At 41.5% G+C, this 23476-nt stretch overlaps 2 protein-coding genes across 7 annotated transcripts; both read right to left on the bottom strand.

Moving 5' to 3' along the window:
- Positions 1–212: 212 nt before the first annotated feature.
- LOC100712319 (uncharacterized) lies at positions 213–6874 on the bottom strand. Of its 4 annotated transcripts, XR_003215032.1 has the most exons (7): positions 6737–6874; positions 5712–5990; positions 1652–3565; positions 1483–1572; positions 1342–1391; positions 951–1013; positions 213–345 (listed from the first exon to the last, which is right to left on the bottom strand). XR_003215032.1 is itself a non-coding variant. In XM_005461537.4 (6 exons), the coding sequence occupies exons 2-6, from the start codon at positions 5977–5979 to the stop codon at positions 317–319; spliced, it is 2364 nt and encodes a 787-aa protein (XP_005461594.1). In that variant the 5' UTR covers positions 5980–5990; positions 6737–6874; the 3' UTR covers positions 213–316. The 4 variants fall into 4 exon arrangements, 3 of the variants coding, with proteins under 3 accessions (XP_005461594.1, XP_013120505.1, XP_019203992.1); XM_005461537.4 differs by lacking the exon at positions 1342–1391; XM_013265051.3 differs by lacking the exons at positions 1342–1391; positions 1652–3565.
- A 13835-nt stretch (positions 6875–20709) lies between these two features.
- LOC109194186 (putative nuclease HARBI1) lies at positions 20710–22163 on the bottom strand. Of its 3 annotated transcripts, none has more exons than XM_005465255.4 (3): positions 21484–22163; positions 21069–21371; positions 20710–20842 (listed from the first exon to the last, which is right to left on the bottom strand). In XM_005465255.4, exons 1-3 carry the CDS (start codon positions 22104–22106, stop codon positions 20800–20802), a joined length of 969 nt encoding a protein of 322 aa, XP_005465312.2. In that variant the 5' UTR covers positions 22107–22163; the 3' UTR covers positions 20710–20799. The 3 variants fall into 3 exon arrangements, with proteins under 3 accessions (XP_005465312.2, XP_005465311.2, XP_025756172.1); XM_005465254.4 differs by having other exon boundaries at positions 20736–20842; positions 21031–21371; XM_025900387.1 differs by having other exon boundaries at positions 20798–21371.
- Positions 22164–23476: the final 1313 nt, after the last annotated feature.

Raw genomic sequence — 23476 nt, 5'->3', positions numbered from 1 at the left:
TTCCAATTCTGGAAAAAGTTCTCACCTTTCTAAGCACCCAATCTCACCGCTGAGAAATTATCACTGACTTAGGGTGAATGTTGTTAAGTAACCATTTTTCTTTTCTTTTTTTTTTAACCTGAAGAACTGGTTAAGTTTGCTATACCAGTCAGAAACCTGTGCATACAAAGTAATGTCTGACAAGCAAGATAGGGTAAAACAAAACACTTAAATTATGTTTAATACAATGCTTTTATTGAAAAGTAAGAAACTTTTTAATAACTCAATTTAAATTAAAAAAAACCAAGTGTTGACTTGTGTTGAAGTGTGGTCACTGTCAGTACCTTGGGTTCCTTCCACTCCCACCTGAAGGAGGAATAACCAATGCAAACTTCAGTAAGATGTGAGAAATTGTGGTGAACTGACACAACACACTTCTCTACTTTGCACTCAGGGCAGTTTCTTATGCAAAGATGCTTTGTTTTCATTCAAGCACCGCTTTTTTCTAAACACTTAACCTTCACAATTTCATACAGTACTGTTATCTATGCCTAAATGCTTTCCAAATTTTACAAACACTTCAACGGATGTGACACGGCAAACTCGGGGTTCAGTATCTTGTCCAAGGATGCTTGGACATGCAGACCAGAGGATCAAACCATCGACTTCCTGACCTGGTCTACTAACCAGGTCCAACCTTTGTTAGCTTCCAAGATCAGATGCCATCAGCCTACCATTAAGGATATCAAGTTAATGATGTTGTGCTACAGAACTGTAGTGAAACGTTGTTTTATACACAATATTTACCTCAGTTTGAGTTGTGAAGTTACTGCATAATTGTTGATAATGTTAGCATGATCAGCTACACATAAACCAAATTGACCAATTGGTACTCAATTTTAAAATCAGATCTGCCCCATGTGAGCAGAATTTTTCATCCAAAGACAAGCCAGGATCATTTAGTGACTCACCTTTCAACTTCCCAGGTCTGCTTCCGGATCCATTGCAGTCTTCCTGCTGGCCATTATGCTTTTCTGTCGACAAAGAAGTAGTGTTACCTCAATTAACTTAATACGAATGACTGGTCCTACATCGCCACTCTTTCATTAGATGGCCTAGATGCATTCCGCTGCAATTTTTCATCAGGTTTTTAAAGTACAGTACGTTAGTTCTATGTATAGTATACAACAGTGCATTCCCAAATTGAGTATGTCATCTAGCACTCCAAGATTCCTTTGGTCAGACTGTCAAATATATAAATCAAAGACTTGAAACTAAGGCCATCTGAGAATAAAGTTTTTGTGGAGACCGCTCCCCCCCCCTTTGCCTTGCACGTGTCTTTGTAATAGCAAACTTGCTTACCATGGGCATGAAGCTACTTCAGTCACACTGTGGGACTGAACAAGTTTGCACTAGAAAAATGTGACAGCAAAGATACCTCGAGTCTTTTTTTGGGCAGGCCTTCAGATGACTCATTTTAATGTAACGCTTGTATCTCATTACCTGGACCTCTGTTTCGCCACTGACCATTCCTCTTTGAATTTTTCTGCATGCAGAATGCTTCAGCTTTTCCATCATTTGCCTTTTTCAAGTCTATGGAGATAAATTGCAGTTAGAGCACTATACCCCCATGAGAGGAAAAAACAATTTAAAACTAAATAAATCAGACCACCTGGATATTTTTGAGGCTTTCTGTTTGATCCCACGCCTCCCTTCAACTCCTTACATAAACACTTTAGACCCTGTAGTTCAGTACACTGGATTGCACAGTCTACTAAATTCCCCTTTGATGGTGTCACTTGAGCCATCTTCTGGTCAGTTGTTGGCACACCCAGTTCCACATTTCTCATTTGACCATCTACTTTTTGTGCTGCAGTCGCCACCTCCATTTGTGTGTCATTTTGGAGAGTCATTTGGGAAGTGGATGAGACTTTGTCCTCTGCTGCAGAGTTAATGAGGCAGGTTTCCTTTCTCTCAACTGAGCTTTTCTCCTCTTGCTCATATATAAGAGTTCCCTGGTTTGGGCTTTGGTTAGCCTCAGGCTCTGAAGACCCATGGTCATTCATATCTTCATCAGTGGAGGCAGTTAAAATTATACCCTGCAGGGTAGTAAGTGAAAGTAAAGGATACTTTTCTGAAGGAACTGTGCTTTGGCTTTCTTCAGTTCCTTTTGTTTCAGAGACTTCAGTTTCACACACCATGTCTGGGTTCTTTGGAGGACTTTGCTTCTTAGCTGGGGTACTAAAAGTAAGAACACTTTCTGACACCAGAACAGAGTCAGGAGAAGAAAATCTTGAAGATTGCCTTCTTTCTTTAGAAAATTTACCAATTGAGTCATCTTTTTTGGTTGACCATTTACTATTTTCAGCCCTCTCCATCTCTACAATGACTTCAGGTTCAAATACGCTATTCTGCTGTAGCCACTCCTTAGTAGGAATGAAAGGAGCTAGAGACTCCACAGACCAGACTGACTCATTAATATTTTTATTCATCTGACATCTACTTAAAGATGTGTGCTTTGGAGTGATCTCTGTAGGCTCTTCATGCGTCTCACTGCCATTTTCTGTCCCATTGCGGAGTGCATTTAGTGCCTGCAGAATTTCATCTCCGTTAGATAGACAAGGTTTAACAAGCATTTCCACAGAATCTGCATCTCTTGTTGACAGTGAAAAGGGTTCTAAAAGAGACGGAAGTCTGAGGATCTTAAAGACCATTTCACTGTCCTTAGAACTTGAAAGAACTTCAAAATCTACATCATCAGCACTGCTAACCACCACTGGATAATTCTTTGGCTTACTTGGACTCTGATAAACAGACTTTCTCTCCACTTCATTTTCATAACATTGAATCTCATGATTATTTTGGAGGAGTGCCTCAGCTGCTGTTGTCATCGCTTTCTGTGATGTACCACCTCCCCAGCTTAGAATGTCAGGAACAGAGATGCGCCTCTCTTTGACTTCATCCTCTGTTTGAGAAGAGCTACATACTGGCCCCATGCTATCCTGAGAACTCACTGACCACATGTTGCAATGTGCATTTCCGCAAGGAGGGATAAGAGAGGGCTCCTGAATAGCACCATCCTTACATCCCTGTATTTCTTGAGTTTCCCTTCTAGATGACTGGACAGTAATCCCTGTAGGATGCACCATGTGACAGCCATGTTTGACTCTGTTTGTGCTAGCCCCTTTGACCTGTTCTTTTGCCTCAGTACTGGCCAACATATAGGTCTCAACCTCAGCTGAGCCTTGTTTTTGGGAACTAGAGCTTAAGGATGAAGGAGAATTGGAGGCAGTTGCACGTCCAGAGTCTGAGCTGAGAATTGGGCATCCCTCATCATAGCCACCTCTGTGTATGGGTTCTGTTTGGACCTCAGAATTCACCGTTTCTCTAACAGGGGTAGTATGAGGCAGGCGAATTCTGCGAGTCTGGTTTAAATTTTGAAACGATCCACCAGGAGCATGACTGTGGGCTTGGGGATGAAGCAGGCGTCTATAGTCGACTGGTTGTACCTGAGGGTGTGGTACAATGTAAGCTGGAGACTCCAGGTAAGGGGGAGGGGGAAGTGGGGGCATGACCATACCATATCCTTAAAGAGAAGAAAAAAAAAAAAAAAAAAATATATATACACACACACACGTACGTGTGAAGGTGATCACTTTGGAATAATATACAGACAGTGCCACCTTACAGTTCAATTACTTTACAAGACAAACATGTCACTGCTCTGTATGGGATGATAAGAGTTGCAGAGCCATTTTACACATCTTATACATTTTAGAAAGACTGAATCTTGCATGCATACATGTAGAGAGAGCAAGGGCTACAGTATGGGCTCAAATTGTGGTCATAATTTGTACTTGTAAATCAAATGCGTATTTGTCAACCGAGTTTCGTAACCTTGTAAACCAAAATATCTGAAAATTTTATGTTTGTGCATCTGTAGATGAGAATATTTGTGTGTAAAAAAAAAATATTTACATAAATTACACATTTTTTCGTTAAGGTTTGGTTGCACACACACGCAAAGCAAAAAAACATACGTGTAAAACTCTGCGCTCAGATTCCTTGGCTGTGTGTGACTCAACTTACACATACAAATTTTGACCCGATTTTTGTTCCTTTCAGCTGATTGGTCAATGTCATGTCAATCACAAATTTAACAATCCAATCAGAGAACAGATGGGTTTGGCTGTTGAAGAGGCGCTTTACTGAGCTTCAGGTCCTGGAAGAATAAATGTCATTTTACATGCCAGCCCAGCGTTTCCGTTCATCACCATGAAGGAAACCAGCCTGTGCGTGTCCAAGTTCGGTGATTTGTGTCACAGGCTTACGTGTTTGTACAGAGACGTCCAGAGCCTTTTCAACAGCGCTGCAGACCTCGAGGGGAAGGCAGTGTTGTGGAAATTAGTCTTCACTAGTGGGGATAGTTACAAAGCTTTCTTCGTTATTAATTGGCGATACATGTTTTTATTGAACATTTGAAGATAAATCAAACTCTTGTAGAGGACAAAGTCAGAGATAGAAACGACAAGGAGCAGGTGCATCTAGTACAGGTAGAGAAAAACCCACAGAGCTCAGCAGCCAGCGAAACAAATTCTGGATACTTGGGGCTTAGTTAGCATTAGCAGCACATGCTGGATCCGCTGTGAAAGGACCTTTATGCTGCGCACTGTGACTCACAGCAATGGTCCCGGGTCAGCCCTGACTTTGTGTTAAACTAATCCTAAAGTAATAATGGTATTTCTAACCACTGACATACCACAACTTTATCCTTTCAACAGCTACCGAAACGCTTGTATGACCCCTATGGGATATTTATGTAGAGATCCTCCAGGTTCAAACTGTATTACCCTTCCAGGACCTGAAGCTCAGTAAAGCGCCTCTCCAATAGCCAAACCCATCTGTTCTCTGATTGGATTGTTAAATTTGTGATTGACATGACATTGAAAATTAGCTGAAAGGAAGAAAAATCGGGTCAAGATTTGTACTTGTAACTTTAAGCTTGCACGCAAGCTAAGGGACTTGAGCGCAGAGTTTTTCACGTAGTGAAACTTCAACATTATGCACTCCATACTGTACATTAATGCCACTGTTTTGCACATACCTACCTCTGTATATTTTATATTTTATATATCTTATTTTATTGTTTACTCTATTTCATTTGTAAAACATGTATATACACACTCACACACACACACACACACACACACGTAGAAAAACATATTTAGTACACACATTCAGTAATGTATATACCTTTATATATGGTACATATATTTATTACTTTTTAGATTAACCATTTTTATATTTTGCTTGTTGCACGTTATTGTATTTTGCACAACTCTGTTGCTTGTGAAGCTTGCACACAAGAATTTCACTCGCATGTACTGTACCAGTGTACCTGCACATGTGATGTGACAATAAAGGTGATTTGATTTGATTTGATTTGATTTGTTTTTTGCTTTGCGTGTGCAACCAGAACCTAATTTAAAAAAAAAATAAAAATAAAAAAAAATTGTAACTTCTGTAAAAAAAAACTTTTTTCCCCCCCCAGACAAATTCTCATCTACAGATACACAAACAGAAAATGTTCAGATATTTTGGTTTACAAGGTTACAAAACCCAGTTCACAAATACGCATTTGATTTACAAGTACAAATTATTTATGACCACAATTTGAGCCCATAGGCACAGCACCAATTTAATTTATAAACTAATGAAAATTCTTAACTTACCCATGCCTAGGAAGCCTGGAAAGGGATTATAAGGCAAGGGCCACTGGTATTGGAGGAACGGGGGTAGAGGTGGAGCATGAACATAAAACAGAGGTCTGGCAAAGACAGGGTGTTGAGGATGAGATGAAGGTCCAGGATCTTGGCTGGTGCTGTGTAGTCCTGGATCCTGCTGTGTAGAGTTTGCCACGTCAGCGTTAACTCGAACGTGTGGGTTTGCTCCACTTGGCCCTTCAGGAGCCAGAGGAGGCCTGTTAACCGCCGCTGCCATGTTCAGTCAGCCTACATGGAAGGGGTGTTAGTTACGAATCTATTGAATCTATATTGTATTAATAGGAACAGTTAAAAGAAAAGAAAAAAAGACGACATTTCTACCTGTAGGACAAATCTTAGAGACATTACACACTGGGAATGAAGGTCATTATTCTTCATTTAGCATATGCCATACAGAAACATGACCACATACAAGGAGAGAGTAAATGGCCTGGTTTGGAAAGAGAGAAACCTGTGCTATGGTCTTTAGCCATCATCTCTCAACCCAGTGGGATCTATGGCAGATTTGATATGGCCCAAATCCTTACTATGGCACCAAATTTTCATTTAGTTTGAAGCTGTGTGTTTGTAACTCAAAAAACCTTTACACCATTGGCAATTTAACATTTCTGCGAGGAGCAGCATCAGGTTTAAATGTTCAGAAGGTTAACAGTTCAAGAAATACATTAAGTTGGCTTGACAGTAGTGTTCATACATCAGCTGATTTCTTGAAAAGAAAAAGTGGGCCATGGTGTAAGATTTAGGACCCACAATGGGACGATCAAAGAAAATGGAATACATTTGCAAAGATAAACAGCATTTTCTATCTAAGCCTAATTAAGAGAATGAATGAGTCAGAAACAGAAAACCAATAGGACTGAACCTTGAAACTAGCAGATGGAAAAAGTTCATCAGTCATTGTCATACTAGCACAATTCAAAAATCCTGCTTTGATACATTAAAAAAAAAAACAATATATATATATATAAATTTACCTTGTCAAGGACCTGAATGGTTAACTGACAGAGCAAACACAAATGAAATAAAAGTGGCGATCAACACCTGATCTTAAGTAGCTCCTGATTAGACACATGTGTCTACTGTGTGCTGATTTGGAGTTTGCAAGAGGTCTGTAACACTAAGATGTCTTGTCGGACTGACATCTAAACACTAGATGGAGCCAAACTTCAGGCAAATGATGGATCTAATGAGGCTGTTCTGGCAGATATATAGATTTCAGTCTTCTATTAAACATTTGCTACAATTACATCTGGATACTTTTTTTGCACTGAAGTATCAGAAAACTAACCTGTGCTCATATAAGCCATTTCATCATACACTAACTTGGTGGCAAAAGCCCAAAGTATGATACTGGGATGTGGGTTGCACAGAGTCAAAAAAGAGCCACCAAAGTGATATTCTACCCTGTAAAACGATAAAGAAATGATAAAGAAATATTGACATGACAGTAAATCTATTTAAACACTCTTCTGCCATGTTAAGGATCCTATATGTGTTGCATTATGTAATTTTAGATTTTAACCCTCCTTTGTCCTTAACACAGGATTACCACTGCCCCAGAAAATATCCTCTAATGCTGTCCACAGAAGATAAAGTCTGAAAAGGAATGGTCCATATCTGATCTCACCAGACATTTACAGAACAATCAAGCTATCTTGTGAGGTTCCTTTTGCTGTATTATCAGTGTCAATATTGGTACTTCAAACACAAGGAGAAGGAAAAAGCTTGTACTGTCAATTTGACCTTGATAAGGTGCATAAGTCAAGACCCCAAGCACATGGAATAGGGCAGAAAAGATTTGTTTAATACTAAATATCTATGATATCTAATTATACAGATCTTCACTTTCAAAATAGATTCCTATAAGTGATGCATGGATCATTGGAGGTTTAATGTAACATTTCAAACAGAATGTACGTCACGTCAGAAAACTGCAAACACAATGACCATCTTTTATATATATACAACACATCATAACCTCTTTGCTTTTCTTCAGCGTTATCCCAAGAAACACAAATGACCAGCACAAGAATAATATTATTTAGTAATATTATTTATTATTTGAATACGGAGCAGGATTACTGGCTGTGTAGATATAAACACAAAAAATCAAATGTGCCTGAGTTCATAAGAATTTCTTGCAGGGTGCCACTGTTCTCACTTTATAAATCTGCCTAGAGTAGTATGTTGATAAAACTCTCATCTTAGAACACCCAGCAGAGAAGCAGATTATGGATCAGCCTAACTTGCCTCCTCACACCTGATATCAATGTCTTTCATAATAGCAAATGGAACTACAAATGCACTTAAAGACTGTTTTTACAAAAAGCTGAAGAGCTGCGGGGAGGAGGATACAGCTTGCATTAGTACAGATTCCAGTAACACTTTATAACATGACCTGCAAATAAGGCACAAGTTCTTACGCACATTTTGCAGTCAGCGAGTCAGGTTTTTGCAGGAAACAATGAAACAATCACACTGTCGATTCATTTAAAAAAAACTGTATTTATGAAGTCACGGTTCTATCTTACTGTCTTTTAAAATATTATGCGCAAATGACATGTCTACACTTTTTCATTTTTAATGGGGACACAGTTACCATAGATCATTAAAGCTATGGCATTAAGGAAACAAACCCATAAAAGACTTACAGTGTTAGATTTAAGTCTAGTTTTTACATTAATTTTGGAATACAGCTTCTGAAATTATTGCAGTTTCATATCACTTGCATGTGTATCCCTTGTAAGAAAGGACATTTAAATGACTCTGATCAGGGCATGGTTGTGCTGATATACTTGGATTTTTACCACAGTCTCCTTTAGGGTTACTGAGAATGGTCCAAAAAAGAGAAGCTATCCAGTGAGCAGCAGTTCTCTGTGTGAAAATACCTTGTTAGTGTGGATGTTTCTAGCAGGAAAGGCATGGCCAAATCTAGAATCTTAAATAATCTCAAACTGGTTCTTAAAACATGAAAATAAGTTCATTGTATTCAAATGGCATCCAAGGCTTGATCCAATAGAGCACCCTTTGAATGTGGTGGAATTAGATATTTGAATCATGGATGTGAAGACGACAAGTCTGCAGCAACTGTGTTATACTATTATGTCAATATGGTGAAATTCTCCTTGTTAAATGGTAAATGGCCTGTATTTATATAGCGCTTTACTAGTCCCTAAGGACCCCAAAGCGCTTTACACATTCAGTCATCCACCCATTTACCCACTGGTGATGGCAAGCTACACTGTAGCCACAGCCGCCCTGGGGCGCACTGACAGAGGCAAGGCTGCCAGACACTGGCGCCACCGGGCCCTCTGACCACCACCAGTAGGCAACGGGTGAAGTGTCTTGCCCAAGGACACAACGACCAAGACTGTCCAAGCCAGGGCTCGAACCGGCAACCTTCCGATTACAAGGCGAACTCCCAACTCTTGAGCCACGATCGCCCTCTGTAAAACTATACTACAAAGAATTAAGGCACTTGAAGGAAAAAGGGGGTCCAAATGAAGCGGCCAGTAAGTGTAGTATTAACGGCTTGTTTGTAAAAGCCATTACATTTGTATTTTGTTGACAGCAAATGGCCCACTGCAGGGAGAGGCGTGGTGCAGCAGGGTCGAGGGGCAAGACCAGGGAGGCTGATGGGGCAGCTGCAGCTTATTTGTGGTAATCAGGTCTCTCCCTTTTCAGTGATGCCAGGAGCTGGTGACACCAGAGTGGAGTCAGGTGGAAAACTGAACAGTCCAAAGGAACATTGGTGCCAAACTGAAAACATTGTGCAAGCACAATAAAAGAAAAAGAAACCCATAACAAGAACACTGTGTGGTCTCAGTTGTGTGTAGGGTCACAATTTCTGGTTGTGCAAACAGCACCCATCTTTGTAGGTATGACTGCGTCTCTACAGAAGTTCATGTACTCAGTAAAACAATCTGACAAGTCAGCCTGTCTGTCAGTTTCTATACTGTTCTCCCCTGTTTCCAGCAGCACATTCCAGTCTGTGCATTCAGATCAGGTCCGTAGAGCTTCAGTAGCATCAGGTGTTCCTGACTGTAACTTTAGTGTCGGAATGTCTCTGCAGACAGGATTTGTAACATTTCTGCAGAAATAAGAAATGAGGTGGGAGAAGAGGGAAACATGATTGAAGTCTGCTGATATTGTGAATATGAATGTTTAGTCTTTATCCAGTTTCATGGAGAACTTCACACTGAACTTCAGCTGTTGCCTTGGGTGGAACAGAGTTTTGTTATGATATGATTTGAAACACAGTTTATAATCAGTCATTTACAGATATTCCTGATCTCAACTTGTTTAAAGCACAGACAGAGAACCAATTTCTTCCATTCTAACCTTTTCACCACAGTGGGCAAGGCCAGAAAGCTGTCAAAAGCTGTCAGGGACAAGACTGTAGATCAGTACAAGGCTGGAATGGGCTACAAGAACAATGGTTATAGTGATTATTCAGAAATGGAAGAAATGTAAAATAATCACCATTATTTTTATACATAAGTCATTTGTGAGAAAAAACATAATCTGAGCAAAGCATTTCATTTCACGGGTTTGAATTAAATTCAATAACTGGAGCAGACAGAACTCAGCAGCCACAAGTGCAAACAAGCCATCACCCATGAGACAATGTCTGCTTTGCACACACTGCTACAGTTTCAGTTTCGTGGGTAGCTCTTTGCACTCAGAGAGGAATCCTGCTTGGATGAATCAACTGACTTTTCACAGTTTGGAGGTCAGGCACAGCATGAAGAAAGGAAACCGTCCTGTGTGTCCAGCACCTGCAGAAGGTGCTGTAAGAGTTGGGTGCATTGTGTGTCAAGTGACAGCCAAGGGTAGAGACCCAGGCAGACTGATCCCCGGCTACCAAGGCTGGTGATGGAGACATCGAATGTCACCTCTCTGGTGGGGAAGGAGACTGAGCTAGTGCATGGGGTTGACAGGTACCAGCTAGATATGGATATACCTTTATGCAAGGTTTGGGCTCTGGAACCAGTCAGACTGTCCCAGTCTGAAATTACCCTTGGTGAGAGGTTGCGGCTGGGGTGGATATCTGGTATCCCCTCAGCTTTCTGCCTGTATGTAAGGTTTTTCCTGGTGTACAAGAGGGTTTGTTCTCTGTGCCTTTGGGTCAAGGAAGGGGCCCTGACTGTTGCCTGTGCTTATGCACCAAATGAAAGTTTGTCCATAACAAACACCAAGTATGACAATGGGTGTCCAAGAGTGCACGTGGCACTAGGACCCTCTAGACAGCAGGTGGATGATTAATTTCATGATCATATTACCAGATCTGCAACCATATGTTCTGGAAACTCAGGTGAAGAGACACCTGGTGATCAGTGGCCAAGGGTCACACACTGCACTGGACGCATACTGGATTACCACTATCATCAATAACACCGTCATCCTTACAATCACTAACTGTTTTTTCAAAGCTGTTCACTTTGTAGCCCTGCCTAAAGTAAAGCATTGAAACTGCAGAATTACTTACGCAGCATGTCTTCCAGCTAAGGCATCCTATCTGACATCGTCTCTAACCAAGGACCTCATTTCACCTTCCTTAAATTTAAAAATTGGGAATCGTGCACTGCTACCACAGAGGATTGTTGATCAGTAGAATCTAGAGCTGTAACGACAAAACATTAACCTCAAGTCATACTTCACAGATCAGGAAATAGATGTACACTACAAGTGAAAGGTTTGGACACACCTTCTCATTTAATGTTTTTTCTTTATTTTTATTGCTTTCTACATTGTAGAAACATACTGAAGACAACAAATATATGAAGCAAGATATATGGAAATATATAGCAAAGAGAAAAACAAAAGAAATTTCTTCACAGGCCACCTACATTCAGGTGACCACAGGTCTGCCTTGTCAGGATTCATTTGTGGAATTTCTTGCCTTGTAATTGGGGTTGGGACCATCAGTAAGTACTGTACCTGAGATCTTTTTTATGCCTCACAGTGGAGGTATAATGGTCTGGGGTGCTTTTTCCTTCAGTGGAACAGTGGAGGTGCAGGGGCGTCAAACGGCCGCTGGCTATGTCTAGATGTTGCAGAGAGCATCCCTCATGACTGACGGCCCTCGACTGTGTGGTAACGACTGGGTTTTTCAACAGTAGATGCCCTTCGTGCAGCCATCTTCACCACTTGGAGAAATGTTCCCACTCACCTCATGGAAACGCTTGCAAGTGATCAACAATAACAGTGGAGCTACTCATTACTGAGTTCATGTTTGGAACTTTGATCTCTTTTTGTGCCAGCAGCACACATCGTTGTGTGCCTCAACTTTCGGTCTTTTACCAGGCTAATCTGCCATTTTTTGGGATTAGAGATCTGATCTAGATTATCATATTAAAATTTGGGACGCACTGTCAGCAGTGGACCTTGGATTCATCGGGTGTTTTGGCCATTATCACTAGACGCCCTCATCCAAGGAGGCCCTGCCAGGGTTGATCAGGCCCCGGAGTGTGTCACTGGTTTATGTTAAATTGTTGTTTCTCTTCTTCTTTCTTCTGGTTAGTTTTCTACAGTTTATTTTCTTCTATCTATTCACTGCAACTGAGAAATAATACTTACCTCTTTCGCTTTTATAGAGCCTAACTTCTTCAAAGGGATAGAAAAGGTGATAGAGAGAAGTAAGACAAAAGGGACAAGATAGGAGAGAGGAGAGAGGAGAGCCTGAAGGGGGGCGCCCGATCTGGCTTCCCACACCTCCCTGCCAGATCGGGCTGTGAGCTCTACCTCCCCACTGCTTCCCAGAAAAGGGAAGAAGAGCGGAATATTTTCTTTTCTCTCGTGGTTAGCTGACTGCCTTAGCTGCCCAAGTGATGTCAGCCCTTTTTAGCCATAGCCAGTGACTGGTCCTCTCAGCAGTGTTAGCTAGTTCTCTCATAGCCTGCCGTTGTGCCTGTCCTCTGATCCCAATCTCTCTAAGCAGCTGTGCTGTTGTACTGGCAACAAAGCCCCTGCACCCCACTTCCACTGGGCACACCTTGATCTTCCTCTGTCCTCTGCCTCAGCTGCCAAGTTGGCATAGCGCAGCTTCTTACGCTCAAACGCTTCCTCACTTGCTTCCTCCCATGGTACCGTCAGCTCAATGACGTACGCAAGTTTTTGGGAGTTAGACCAAAGGATGAGGTCTGGTCGCAGAGTAGTTGTTTCGATCTCTGTGGGAAAAATTAGCCTCTGATCCAAGTCCACTTGCAAATGCCAAATCCCTGGCAATGTTTAGCAGGCCCAGGTCCGGGGTTGAGGGGCTCGTCCTCGACTTGTCTCCCTCCTGGACAAATGCTGATGAAAACTGACGCTCCTCTTGGTTCGTGAAAGGTTGAGTGTTGATGGATTTTCTTTTATATACAGTAAATTGCTTTGTTTGTTTTTTGTGATTCAAATAAAAGATTATCATCATCATCATCATTCATGCAATTCTTGTGATATAGATATGGTGCTTTTTTAAAAATTTCTTTAGTTTTGGGGTTTTAAATCCTTTGTGAACATATCTGACTTAGGAAAACCTGAATAGAAGCACAAGAGTCTGAAGCTTTGATTTTTATTTGGTAGGTCGAGTTTTGAAATACTGTTTTAGTTTTCAAAGAGTTGTAAGTGCCTGTTTATGATTATATATTCTATTAATAGTTGTGAGTTCTTGGACTTTGTTTTATGTTTATTATTCATCCTGTGTTTACTTAATTTTCATTGTCATGTTAATGTGAGCCTCTGAGAATTAGTCATTTATTTCCTGTTTTACTTTAAAGGCTGTTCTTCTTTTGTGTGCTATTTCAGTTTTGCTTTCTCTGTCTTAACTGTCATGATTGTCTTCACCTGTGTCTGTGACTGCTTGTTCCTGTCTTGTTACCCTCCTGTCCCTCCTGAATCCACTTTTCTAATAAGTCTATGGTTTTAGATAGTCTGAATGTTTGTCTGTACTCTCTATTATGCTATGTTCTTTGCAGTTTAATTTATGACTCATATCAGTTTTTTTGTATGTGTCATTTTGTTTTTTGTTTGTTTGTTTTTTGGTTGGACTTCTATGTGCTTGATCTGGACCCTGTTTTTACTGGACTTTGTCCTTTGTGGGAATTTAACCAAAAAATGGTAGTACTCCAGTATATAAGGCATGGCTTCAGAAGTTATTAAACAATCAGTGCGTGACCTGTTAGCATAATTAAATTGTTAAGCTTAGTGAAGCCGCCCTGACCCCTAAGTGGTATATAAATATCTAGTGAATGAGTTTGAGGGATTTTAGGGTTTGAGTCTGATAACTACGTTGTGAGAAATGTTGCTCATTCTGTACCTAGAACCTGGAGTTACAAGATAAAAATGGAGCCTCACCCACCCAGCCAACCCTAAACAAGATTATACACATGCCGCATGTGGACAGAAAACCAAGACATCATGACACTATGGATTAGCAGACTGAAAGTAAGAGACCTAAGATCTTGCAATAAATATTTGAAAGATGAAAAAAAAGAACACAAAAATAGTCTTCCCTTTAGATTAGGTCACAAAAAATACTGAAGTTCTAAAGTGTCTATTAACGCACACAGTTAATTAGTACTTATCTTAATCAATAGGCATATGAATGTGATTCTTAATACTTTGGTAATTATTTACTTAGACTTTTTAAATCATACTGTTAACCGTTACTTGCTCCGAAATAACTGGTTTTCTACTTGACATAATAATTTAGAAATAGTTAATCCAACATTTATAAAGTATGAAAGTGTTACTATTAACCATGTTATATATGAGCTCTTTAATGCCAACATACCCTTAAAAAGTATGTTTCTTAATATTTAATGGCAAAACTTGAATCGATAAAAGTGATCACTCATTGGCTTTCTGGACCAAAATGGCTGTTTAATAATAAACTCAATTAATCAAAATTTGTTTTGAAAACACAACAAATCTGCTCTAATCTAAAGTATTTCTGGAGTGGTTGATTTGCATAATGTGGCCTAAAAAAATAAGACAATTTTATTCTTTAAGAAGAAAACAAAAAATACAGACATCCAGCAAATATTCATGGTGTTTCAGTTTTTCCACATTTTTTTTATGTTACAGCCTGATTCCAAAATGACTTCAATCTATTTTTCATGTCACAATTCTACATAAAATACCCCATAATGATATGTGGAAAAAATTTAAGAAAAAGAAACTTCTGGCAGAACCAGGAGATAATGGGATCTGCCACAAGTGATTGGGAGGTGAAGGGAAAAAAAGAGAAAAAGGAGAGCACAGAAAGACCAGACAAACACGACAAACACACATTATAGGCGAGATAAGACAATCAGCTCTTTTGTAAGTGGGTGGTGCAACTGCCCCTCCGGTGTTCCTCCTTGGGCTCTCATGCTCTGGGGGGCCTCTGGGTGTCTGGGGCCTGGATCTCCTCCATGCCTGCTTCATGTCCTGGGGGGCAGGGCTGTGGCCTAGACACTTACATGGAGAAACTTTATGAATACAAGTGCATCACATGAACAGGTGTATGCACAAGTGTTCACACAGGTGAATAAAACAAGTACTCAAACACACACGATCTTGATTGGCTAAGGCCTTAAAACATATCATGTATTATTAGTACTGCATGGTGCTCAGTAACATTCTTGGCCATCAGAGAATAATTATGATTGCTACAGTGCTGGACAAATAAATAAATAAATAAATTAGGTTTAACGGACAGCTAAAGATTAGTGAGCAGTGTATGGCTTCATGCTGCTTCATGCTGAGAAAGAACTCTACAGATATGATGTTTGCTTTGAGAGTGTTGATGGAGAAGTATAGAGAAGGTAAGAAGGAGCCTCACTGTGATGCTGTGGATCTAGATGATAGGGTACCAAGACAGGAACTGGTACTGCATGAGGAAGTCATGGGTGGCAGTGAAATATACGAGGATGGTGCAGGACATGCACGGGGACAGAAGTGCTCATGTAATGCACTCCCCATTTCTCACTCCCCATGTGTTTATACACCACTACAGCACAATGTACGTTTCTGCCGTGTTGGATTATAACTTACAAGGATTTGGCTGGTTTCCTGCTGGATTATATCGACACAGAACAGAGATAAGTGCATCGGTGGCCAGTATGTACCTGCTTTCCTCACTCTCAGTCCTCTCAAGATCAGTATTAGAAATCAGCATTAGCTACAAGTAGATTAATTGGATAAGAATGATTGCAGTGATTATTATGTGATTATTATTATTTGATTTAGATTTTGCTTTGCTCCTGCTAAAATACCCTGCATTCAAAAAGTCTAAATTGTAGACATTCTGTTTTCATGCTTTGTGAAACAATACTATTGTTATAATATAACTCCAGGGGTTCTTACAGGTTACTCTAGCCTTGAAAATGAACAGATCCTTGGGGACTATTTTCCAGGCCATTAAATTTTTTCTGTGGCTGCAAGGACAGCCAGGCAACAATGCTGTGGCGTGGGTGTGGTCTCTGGCCAGCTGCAGAGGAGGGGTGACGCAGTGAGCTCCCGGGGCGGCGCAGGGGCGGGGTGAACAGGTGTGCTGGGATCTGAAGGTGATTGTGACTCTTTATATGTTGACAGTGACAGTCGGAGAGGGAGGAGAGCGGACGTGGCAGCAGAGAGTGGGAGTGTCTGTGTCCCAGTGCAAAACAAAAACCACAGTTGTAAATAAAAGTTCTGCTGTCATCACACTTGTGTCCAGCATAACGGGTCAAACGTTACAAATGCCTTTAGAGGGAGCAGGATGGACATTTGGAGAACTTTAAAAAAGCAGTTGACACTGAGCGAGTCTCCTCTCTGGCTGCATCTAAGCTCTGCATAGCCTTGTGGGTGATAAGACAGGATAAACTTGGACTTTTTAAACCGAGAGCCTATTCCAAACTTTCCTGTATTGGGGGTATCTCAAGTCAAGTCAAGTAGCTTTTATTGTTATTTCAACCATGTACAGTGGTACAGTACAGAGTGAAACGAGACAGTGTTCCTCCGAGACCCTGGTGCTACATATGACATATAACAGACAAACACGGGACTAAGTTAAGTACAATGTTCCAACATTGCAAAAAAAAACAAGACAAGACAGGGCAGCAATAGACAGAACAGGACGGTACAGATACAAGACAGTGCAATGGAAATGTGCAAAATACTGTGCAAAAAGGACCTTGGTGTCTGAAGGCGTGCGTGCGTGTGTGTGTCATCCCAGTCACTGAGTGTTCAGGACTCTGACAGCTTGGGGAAAGAAACTGTTCTGAAGTCTGGCAGTGAGGGCCCGGATGCTCTGGTACCTCTTTCCAGAAGGTAGCAGGGTGAAGAGTGTGTGTGAGGGGTGTGTGGAGTCCTCCACAATGCTGATGGCTTTGCAGATGGAGCGGGTGCTATAAGTGTCCGTGATGGAGGGAAGAGAGACTCCAATGATCTTCTCAACTGCTCTCACTATCCGTTGTAGGGTATTGCGATCCGATACGGTGCAGTTACCATACCAGACAGTGATTCAGCTGCTCAGGACGCTCTCAAGAATGGATGGAGGGAGATGGGCTTTTCTCAGCTTTCGCAGGAAGTAGAGACGCTGCTGGAACTTCTTAGTTATGGAGCTGGTGTTGAGGGACCAGGAGAGGTTCTCCACCAGGTGGACACCAAGGAATCTGGTGCTCTTGACAACTTCCACAGAAGATCCATTGATGTTAAGTGGACAATGATTTCTCTGTGCTCTCCTGAAGTCAAAAATCATCTCTTTTGTTTTGTCCACATTCAGAGACAGGTTGGTGACTCTGTTGCAACCTCCTCTCTCAATGTATCTGATCGAATCTAGATGAGCAAAACTTCAAAGAAAGCTAATCTCCTTTGAAGGATACAAGGAATCCTCATTCTTTTATGTAACTACCCAGAGCTCATGACTATAGGGTATGTAAGTAATATAGGAATGTAGACTGACTGGTAATGGTCAATGGTAACTTTATTTTCCCCAATGGGAAATTGATTTGCAGACACACACCAAACAACACATATACAAAAAAGCAACAAAAAATGTAGAATAGCCCAAGTTTTATTAGTAGCATCAATAAAGTGCAACATGCAGTAGTGATGGCAACAACGCCTATGGTTTAGTGTTATTAAGCATGATAATAGCAGCAGGTATAAAAGACATTCTGTGTCTCTTGGTCTTCACTGCAAGCACTTTATACCAGCGACCTGAGGGAAGCAGCTGAAAATTATTAAAGAGAGGATTGTCTGAACATAACATGAAAGAGGTTGCGTTCCTCAGCACCTGCCTGTTGTAAAAGTCCACAAGCTGAACCTGAGACCTCCCTGAAATCTGACCAACCACTTTAACCAGGTTACAAAGTCTGGTCGTATTGGTCAAAGACAAATTACCATACTCTCTTTTAGCAAAACCAGTGTGTTACTAAAATTATGATTATCATTAATTCTCAAGTAAAATCTCTTCAGCTCATTAGGCAACTGATAGTCTGAGCTAAAACCAGGGAGGCTTATCTTATTACATGACAGTGACCAGTCATGTGTTTCATGCCTGCCCAGGCAACCCTTAAGTTATTGCTACCCATCTCAACTTCTACCTTATGCTTGCATTTTATTTTGGCCTTTTTATTTTGGATCTGATCTCCTTCCTAATTTTTTTCACCTCAGATTCACTTTGGAGATATTCCCTTCAATAAAAGGCCTCCTTCGGGTGGCGCTGTCACTTGGTGTTGGTGTTGCTGTTGGTGTTCGCTCTCTCTGCGGTAGAGTATCACTTCCTGTTCCAACACACAGTGGTGTTTTTGAGTAGCTTATTTGCATAGCAATTTAATTACCAACTTTTCGATAACTTCTGTTTTCATAGTATAATCTTCACGTGCTTCATATGAAGCACACTCTCTGTGTACTCACTCCCTAATTTATAGCCAAAGTATTTACTCACTGTGTCTGTACTGGTTCGCTAGCTTAGCGTAGCTCGTAGCTGACTCGCTAGCAGCATGGCCTCTTCACCTGTCCCTCCTGTACTTTCCTGCTCATTGTGTCAGATGTTTAGTTACTCCTCGGCCTCCTTTAGCAGTAATGATACTTGTAACAAATGTAGCATATTTGCAGCTCTGGAGGCCAGGATCACTGAATTGGAGACTCGGCTTGATACACCCATAGCTAGCCAGGCCCCTGTAGCTGGTGGAGCCGAAAATAGTGTAGGCCCCGCTAGCTGTTCCCTGGCAGACCCCAAGCAGCTGGGAAAAGAGGGCGGCTGGGTGACGGTGAGGAGGAAGCATAGTCTTAGACAGAAGCCACAGGTACACCCCTAACGTGTTGATGTGTCTAACCGATTTTCCCCACTCGATGACACACCTGCTGGGGGTCAAACTCTGGTAATTGGCGATTCTGTTTTGAGACATGTGAAGCTAGAGGCAACCATAGTCAATTGTCTTCCAGGGGCCAGAGCAGGCGACATTGAAGGAAATTTAAAACTGCTGGCTAAGGGTAAACGTAAATACATTAAAATTATAATTCACGTCGGCAGTAATGACACCTGGTTCTGCCAATCGGAGGTCACTAAAATCAATATTGAATCGGTGTGTAACTTTGCCAAAACAATGTGGGACTCTGTAGTTTTCTCTGGTCCCCTCTCCAATCAGACCAGGGCCCGTATCCCAAAAGATTCTGAGAATCCTCTCAGAGAGCTCCTAACTTAACCTAAAAATTCCTTGCCAGGAGTTTTAGCTTAGAAGTGATTCCAGAACATTTTCAGTGAACTCTGAGCAAGGAATGGATGGAAAATCCTATCTTAGTGAGGAGGTGTGGTTGACCCCGTTGCTAGGTATGAGTCATCATTTCAAAAGCCGTGATTGGTTGATCCTACAAGTTTGATGGAAATGAGCTTTTGGTGAGAATGAGCAAAGGATGTACCCTCAAATCAATAAACATAATTATACACTCTAATCTTATGCTGACTGTAATTGTAAATAATATTTCACATTCAAGAAAATATCTGGAAAATGAATAGTAAGCTGTAGGGGTTATAGCCTAACATTAGAATCTAAAATATGTGAAAACTTAAACTCATTACACCCTGTTCAAATAATGATTCGTGTCTTAGTTGCTCATATTAATATCCTAGCTGGCATATTTTGTACTTTCACTCCCATATGGACCCCATTGAAAACAAGATGGCCTATCTCAAGGGGCTGTCCCTAATGAAGTAGAAATCACAACGTTACAAGTCCAGTGTGGTCTTAACGAGGGTAACACGGCTCAGCTTTTATCAATGTCTGTGATTGCTGGCTGGTCTATTTATAAAGGCTTGTTAACAAATATCCTACAAACACAGAAAATGGAGAAAAAAAGGACTCGCAAGCCGAACTGGACTGAGGAGCAAGGTTTGTTGCTGGCCCAGTTGGTGAACGAACATAAAGGTATGTTACGAGGAAAATTTGGCCCAACTGTCACTAGCCAAGGCAAGAGGCGCGCCTGGGACACAATATCCCAAACAATCATTGCCTCTTTTCCACTGGTGGTGCGGACAGGCGACGATTGTGAGAAAAGGTGGTATGTGCTGCAGTCCAAGGCAAAAGATGAGATTGCAGCACACAAGTGGGAATCCTCACTCACAGGTGAGCAAAATATTATAGCCTACCACATAATCTGGCAACTTGCTCCTGCTGGCAAAGTTAATTTACATGCCTAAGTACTGTGTTCATTGACTGTTTCTTTCTAGGGGGTGGACCACCCGCAAAGCAGCTGTCCCAGGTGGCCGACACTGTCTTTCAAGTCCTGGGACACTCTGAGGTCAGTGTCACCGGGCTGCCAACAGGCATTGACACATCAATGATGCAGGCCCTCGAAGTGTAGCAAAGGTAGGACACAGGGTTATTCATATCTACAGTGTTTATTCATTGCAGAAGCCATTTCATGTGTTATCCATGCTCATTGTATCAAATTAATTTAATCAAAACAATAATTAAACTAGGCCTATGTATTTCTGTAGCATGGAGCCATCACAAGAACCGGGCCCATCAAGTTTGCCGATGAGATTGCCGCCTGAACCATCTGCAGCTGCTACTCAGGATAGCACGGCGGATCAAACACCATTCCCATCCGCAGCACCTGCTCCGTCAGCATCCCTGCAGGAGAGCAGATTGCAACTCACAATTGATGTGTTTGAACAACAAAAAAGTCCTTTCCCTTCAGGAGGAGTACTACCGCCTTAAAATTGAACACCTAAAAAATAAACCATTTACAGATTGTGTTCTGTGTCTTGCATTTAACAATTGCAGGTGATGTGCAGTAAAACTGTGGTAGTTCTTAATACCATCACAAGTTCTCAAAAGACATGGGGCTACAGCTTGCCTGAAATGTAAATTTGTGAAGTTTGCCCTGTAAGGCAGTCCACTCTGGGCTAGGTTCCCCTGGGGAATGTAAATATCTTCTTCACCACCATCCTCATCGTTGTCTTCATCCTCATCCTCATCGCCATCCTCCAGAGGTTCTGCAATCTGTCTAACCTTGCAAATATTGTGTAATATTGCACTGGCTATGATGACTTTGCTGACTTTTTCAGGCCTCAGCCGCACCTCTCCGTGGAGAACATGAAAGCGCCTCTTAAGCTGGCCTATGCCACGCTCCACCACCGCTCTTGTTGTCTTGTGGGCCCTACAATAGAATACAGAGACCTTTAATTATTTGATGGAAATATTGCACTACTTGGATGCTCTAACATATTGCTTGCATTTCATTTCCATGATTTTTGTATTGTTTGGCTTACCTGTTATAGTTTAGTTGGGGCCCTTGGCGTGGCTGGAGGTAAGGTGTAAGGAGCCATGGTTTGCATGGGTAGCCACTGTCCCCTAACAAGTGGCAATTAGCTGGCACATAGCGTCTCTCAAAAAGCTGTCTGATGCCACTCTCGGAGAGCATTCTCGCATCATGTGTGGAGCCTGGCCATTTCGCCACAATGTCCAAAATCTTACAGGCCGCATTGAACACTATTTGCACATTGATGCTGTGGAAATTCCTCCTGTTAACAAAGACAGCCTCGTCCTCTGATGGCGCAATTATTCTCACATGTGTTCCATCAATTACACCCACAACGCCATGGAATCCTGCAATATCCATAAATGCCCTTTTATGTGTGTGTAAAGTGCGGGCATCCAGCGGGAATGAAACAAATTGTGTCACAATATTAGGTTGTGACAAAGCTGTCAGTGTTTGGGTGATGACTCTGCTGACGGAGGATTGGGACAGACCCAAGTCATCACTGCTGCATTGTTGCATTTTCCCGGTTGCCAAATACCTCAGGGTTGTGATTACTTTCGTCTCCGGTGTAATAGCGTTGTGGCGTCGAGTTGGTGAAGTAATTGCATCTCTAAGGAGATCCACCACAAACATGATTCCTGCACGATCCAATCTGTAGCGTCTCAATAATTCCCTGTCATTCAGTGTTTGCAGGACATCTCTCCTGCCTCTTCTGTTGGCCATTTTGTGCAGCTGCTTAGAGGAACTCCTAAGCCACTAAAAGTCCTCTTCCCTGCTCTTAGCAGATCTCGCCTTAGGAGCCCTTTTAAGCGCTAGGACTCTTGAGGAATAGCTTTTATATTAACTGGGATTGTCGTGTCACTTTTTGGGGAAATTCTAAGAAAACGTCATGACTCTGAGAATTTTCTTAGAATTTGGCCGCTAGGAGCCACTTTTTGCACAAAGATTCTTTAGGGATACGGGCCCAGGAGTGACATGTTTAGCCGCATGTTCTCCTTAAATTGCTGGCTGTCTGAGTGGTGTCCCAGAAACAATGTGGACTTCATAGATAACTGGGAAACCTTCTGGAGGGAACCTGGTCTTGTTAGGAGAGACGGCATTCATCCCACTTTGGATGGAGCAACTCTCATTTCTAGAAATCTGGTCAAATTTATTAAACCCCCCCAAAATATGACTATCCAGAGTTGGGACCAGGAAGCAGAGTTGCAGTCTTACACGCCTCTCTGCAGCTTCTCTCCTCCTGCTACCCCCCAAAAACCCATCTCCATTGAGACTGTGTCAGCTCCCAAACAGACAAAAAACAAACTAAAAACCAGCAATAAACAACTTAAACATAAAAAATCCCAAAGAAAGAACAATACAGTATCCACATCTGAACCAAAGAGTAAAACAGTGAAATGTGGATTATTTAATATTAGGTCTCTCTCCTCCAAGTCTCTGTTAGTACATGACTTAATAATTGATCAACAAATCGATTTACTCTGCCTTACAGAAACCTGGTTGCAGCAGGATGAGTATGTTAGTTTAAATGAATCAACACCCCCGAGTCATTCTAACTACCAGAAATCCCGAAGCACAGGCCGAGGGGGCGGTGTGGCAGCAATTTTTCACACCAGCCTATTAATCAACCAAAGACCAAGACAGACTTTTAATTCATTTGAAAGCCTGATGCTGAGCCTTGTCCACCCCAGCTGTAAAACTCAGAAACCAGTCTTACTTGTTACCATCTATCGTCCACCTGGGCCTTACACAGAGTTTCTCTCTGATTTCTCAGACTTTTTATCTGATTTAGTGCTCAGCTCAGATAAAATAATTATTGTGGGTGATTTTAACATCCATGTAGATGCTAAAAATGACAGCCTCAACATCGCATTTAATCTGTTATTAGACTCAATTGACTTCTCTCAAAATGTAAAAGAACCCACCCACCACTTTAATAAGTGTCTTTATCCTGTTTTCCTTCTCTCACCCCAACCGGTCACAGCAGATGGCCCCGCCCCTCC

This window comes from Oreochromis niloticus, linkage group LG18, assembly GCF_001858045.2.
Source record: "Oreochromis niloticus isolate F11D_XX linkage group LG18, O_niloticus_UMD_NMBU, whole genome shotgun sequence".
NCBI classification, from domain to species: Eukaryota; Metazoa; Chordata; class Actinopteri; order Cichliformes; family Cichlidae; genus Oreochromis; species Oreochromis niloticus.
Note: the sequence above shows the minus strand (reverse complement) of the source record. Positions and strands in the feature narration are given on the sequence as shown.

Excerpts from the sequence above, each read along its gene's own strand:
- LOC109194186 (XM_025900387.1), bottom strand. The coding sequence starts at position 22,106 with ATGTTTGTGGTGGATCTCCTTAGAGATGCAATTACTTCACCAACTCGA. Across the intron at positions 21,372-21,483 it reads CCCCAACTAAACTATAACAG|GGCCCACAAGACAACAAGAG; the intron begins GTAAGCCAAACA and ends ATTCTATTGTAG.
- LOC100712319 (XM_005461537.4), bottom strand. The coding sequence starts at position 5,979 with ATGGCAGCGGCGGTTAACAGGCCTCCTCTGGCTCCTGAAGGGCCAAGT. Across the intron at positions 3,566-5,711 it reads TCCAGGCTTCCTAGGCATGG|GATATGGTATGGTCATGCCC; the intron begins GTAAGTTAAGAA and ends CTTCTCTTTAAG. Across the intron at positions 1,573-1,651 it reads AAAGCCTCAAAAATATCCAG|ACTTGAAAAAGGCAAATGAT; the intron begins GTGGTCTGATTT and ends TTATCTCCATAG.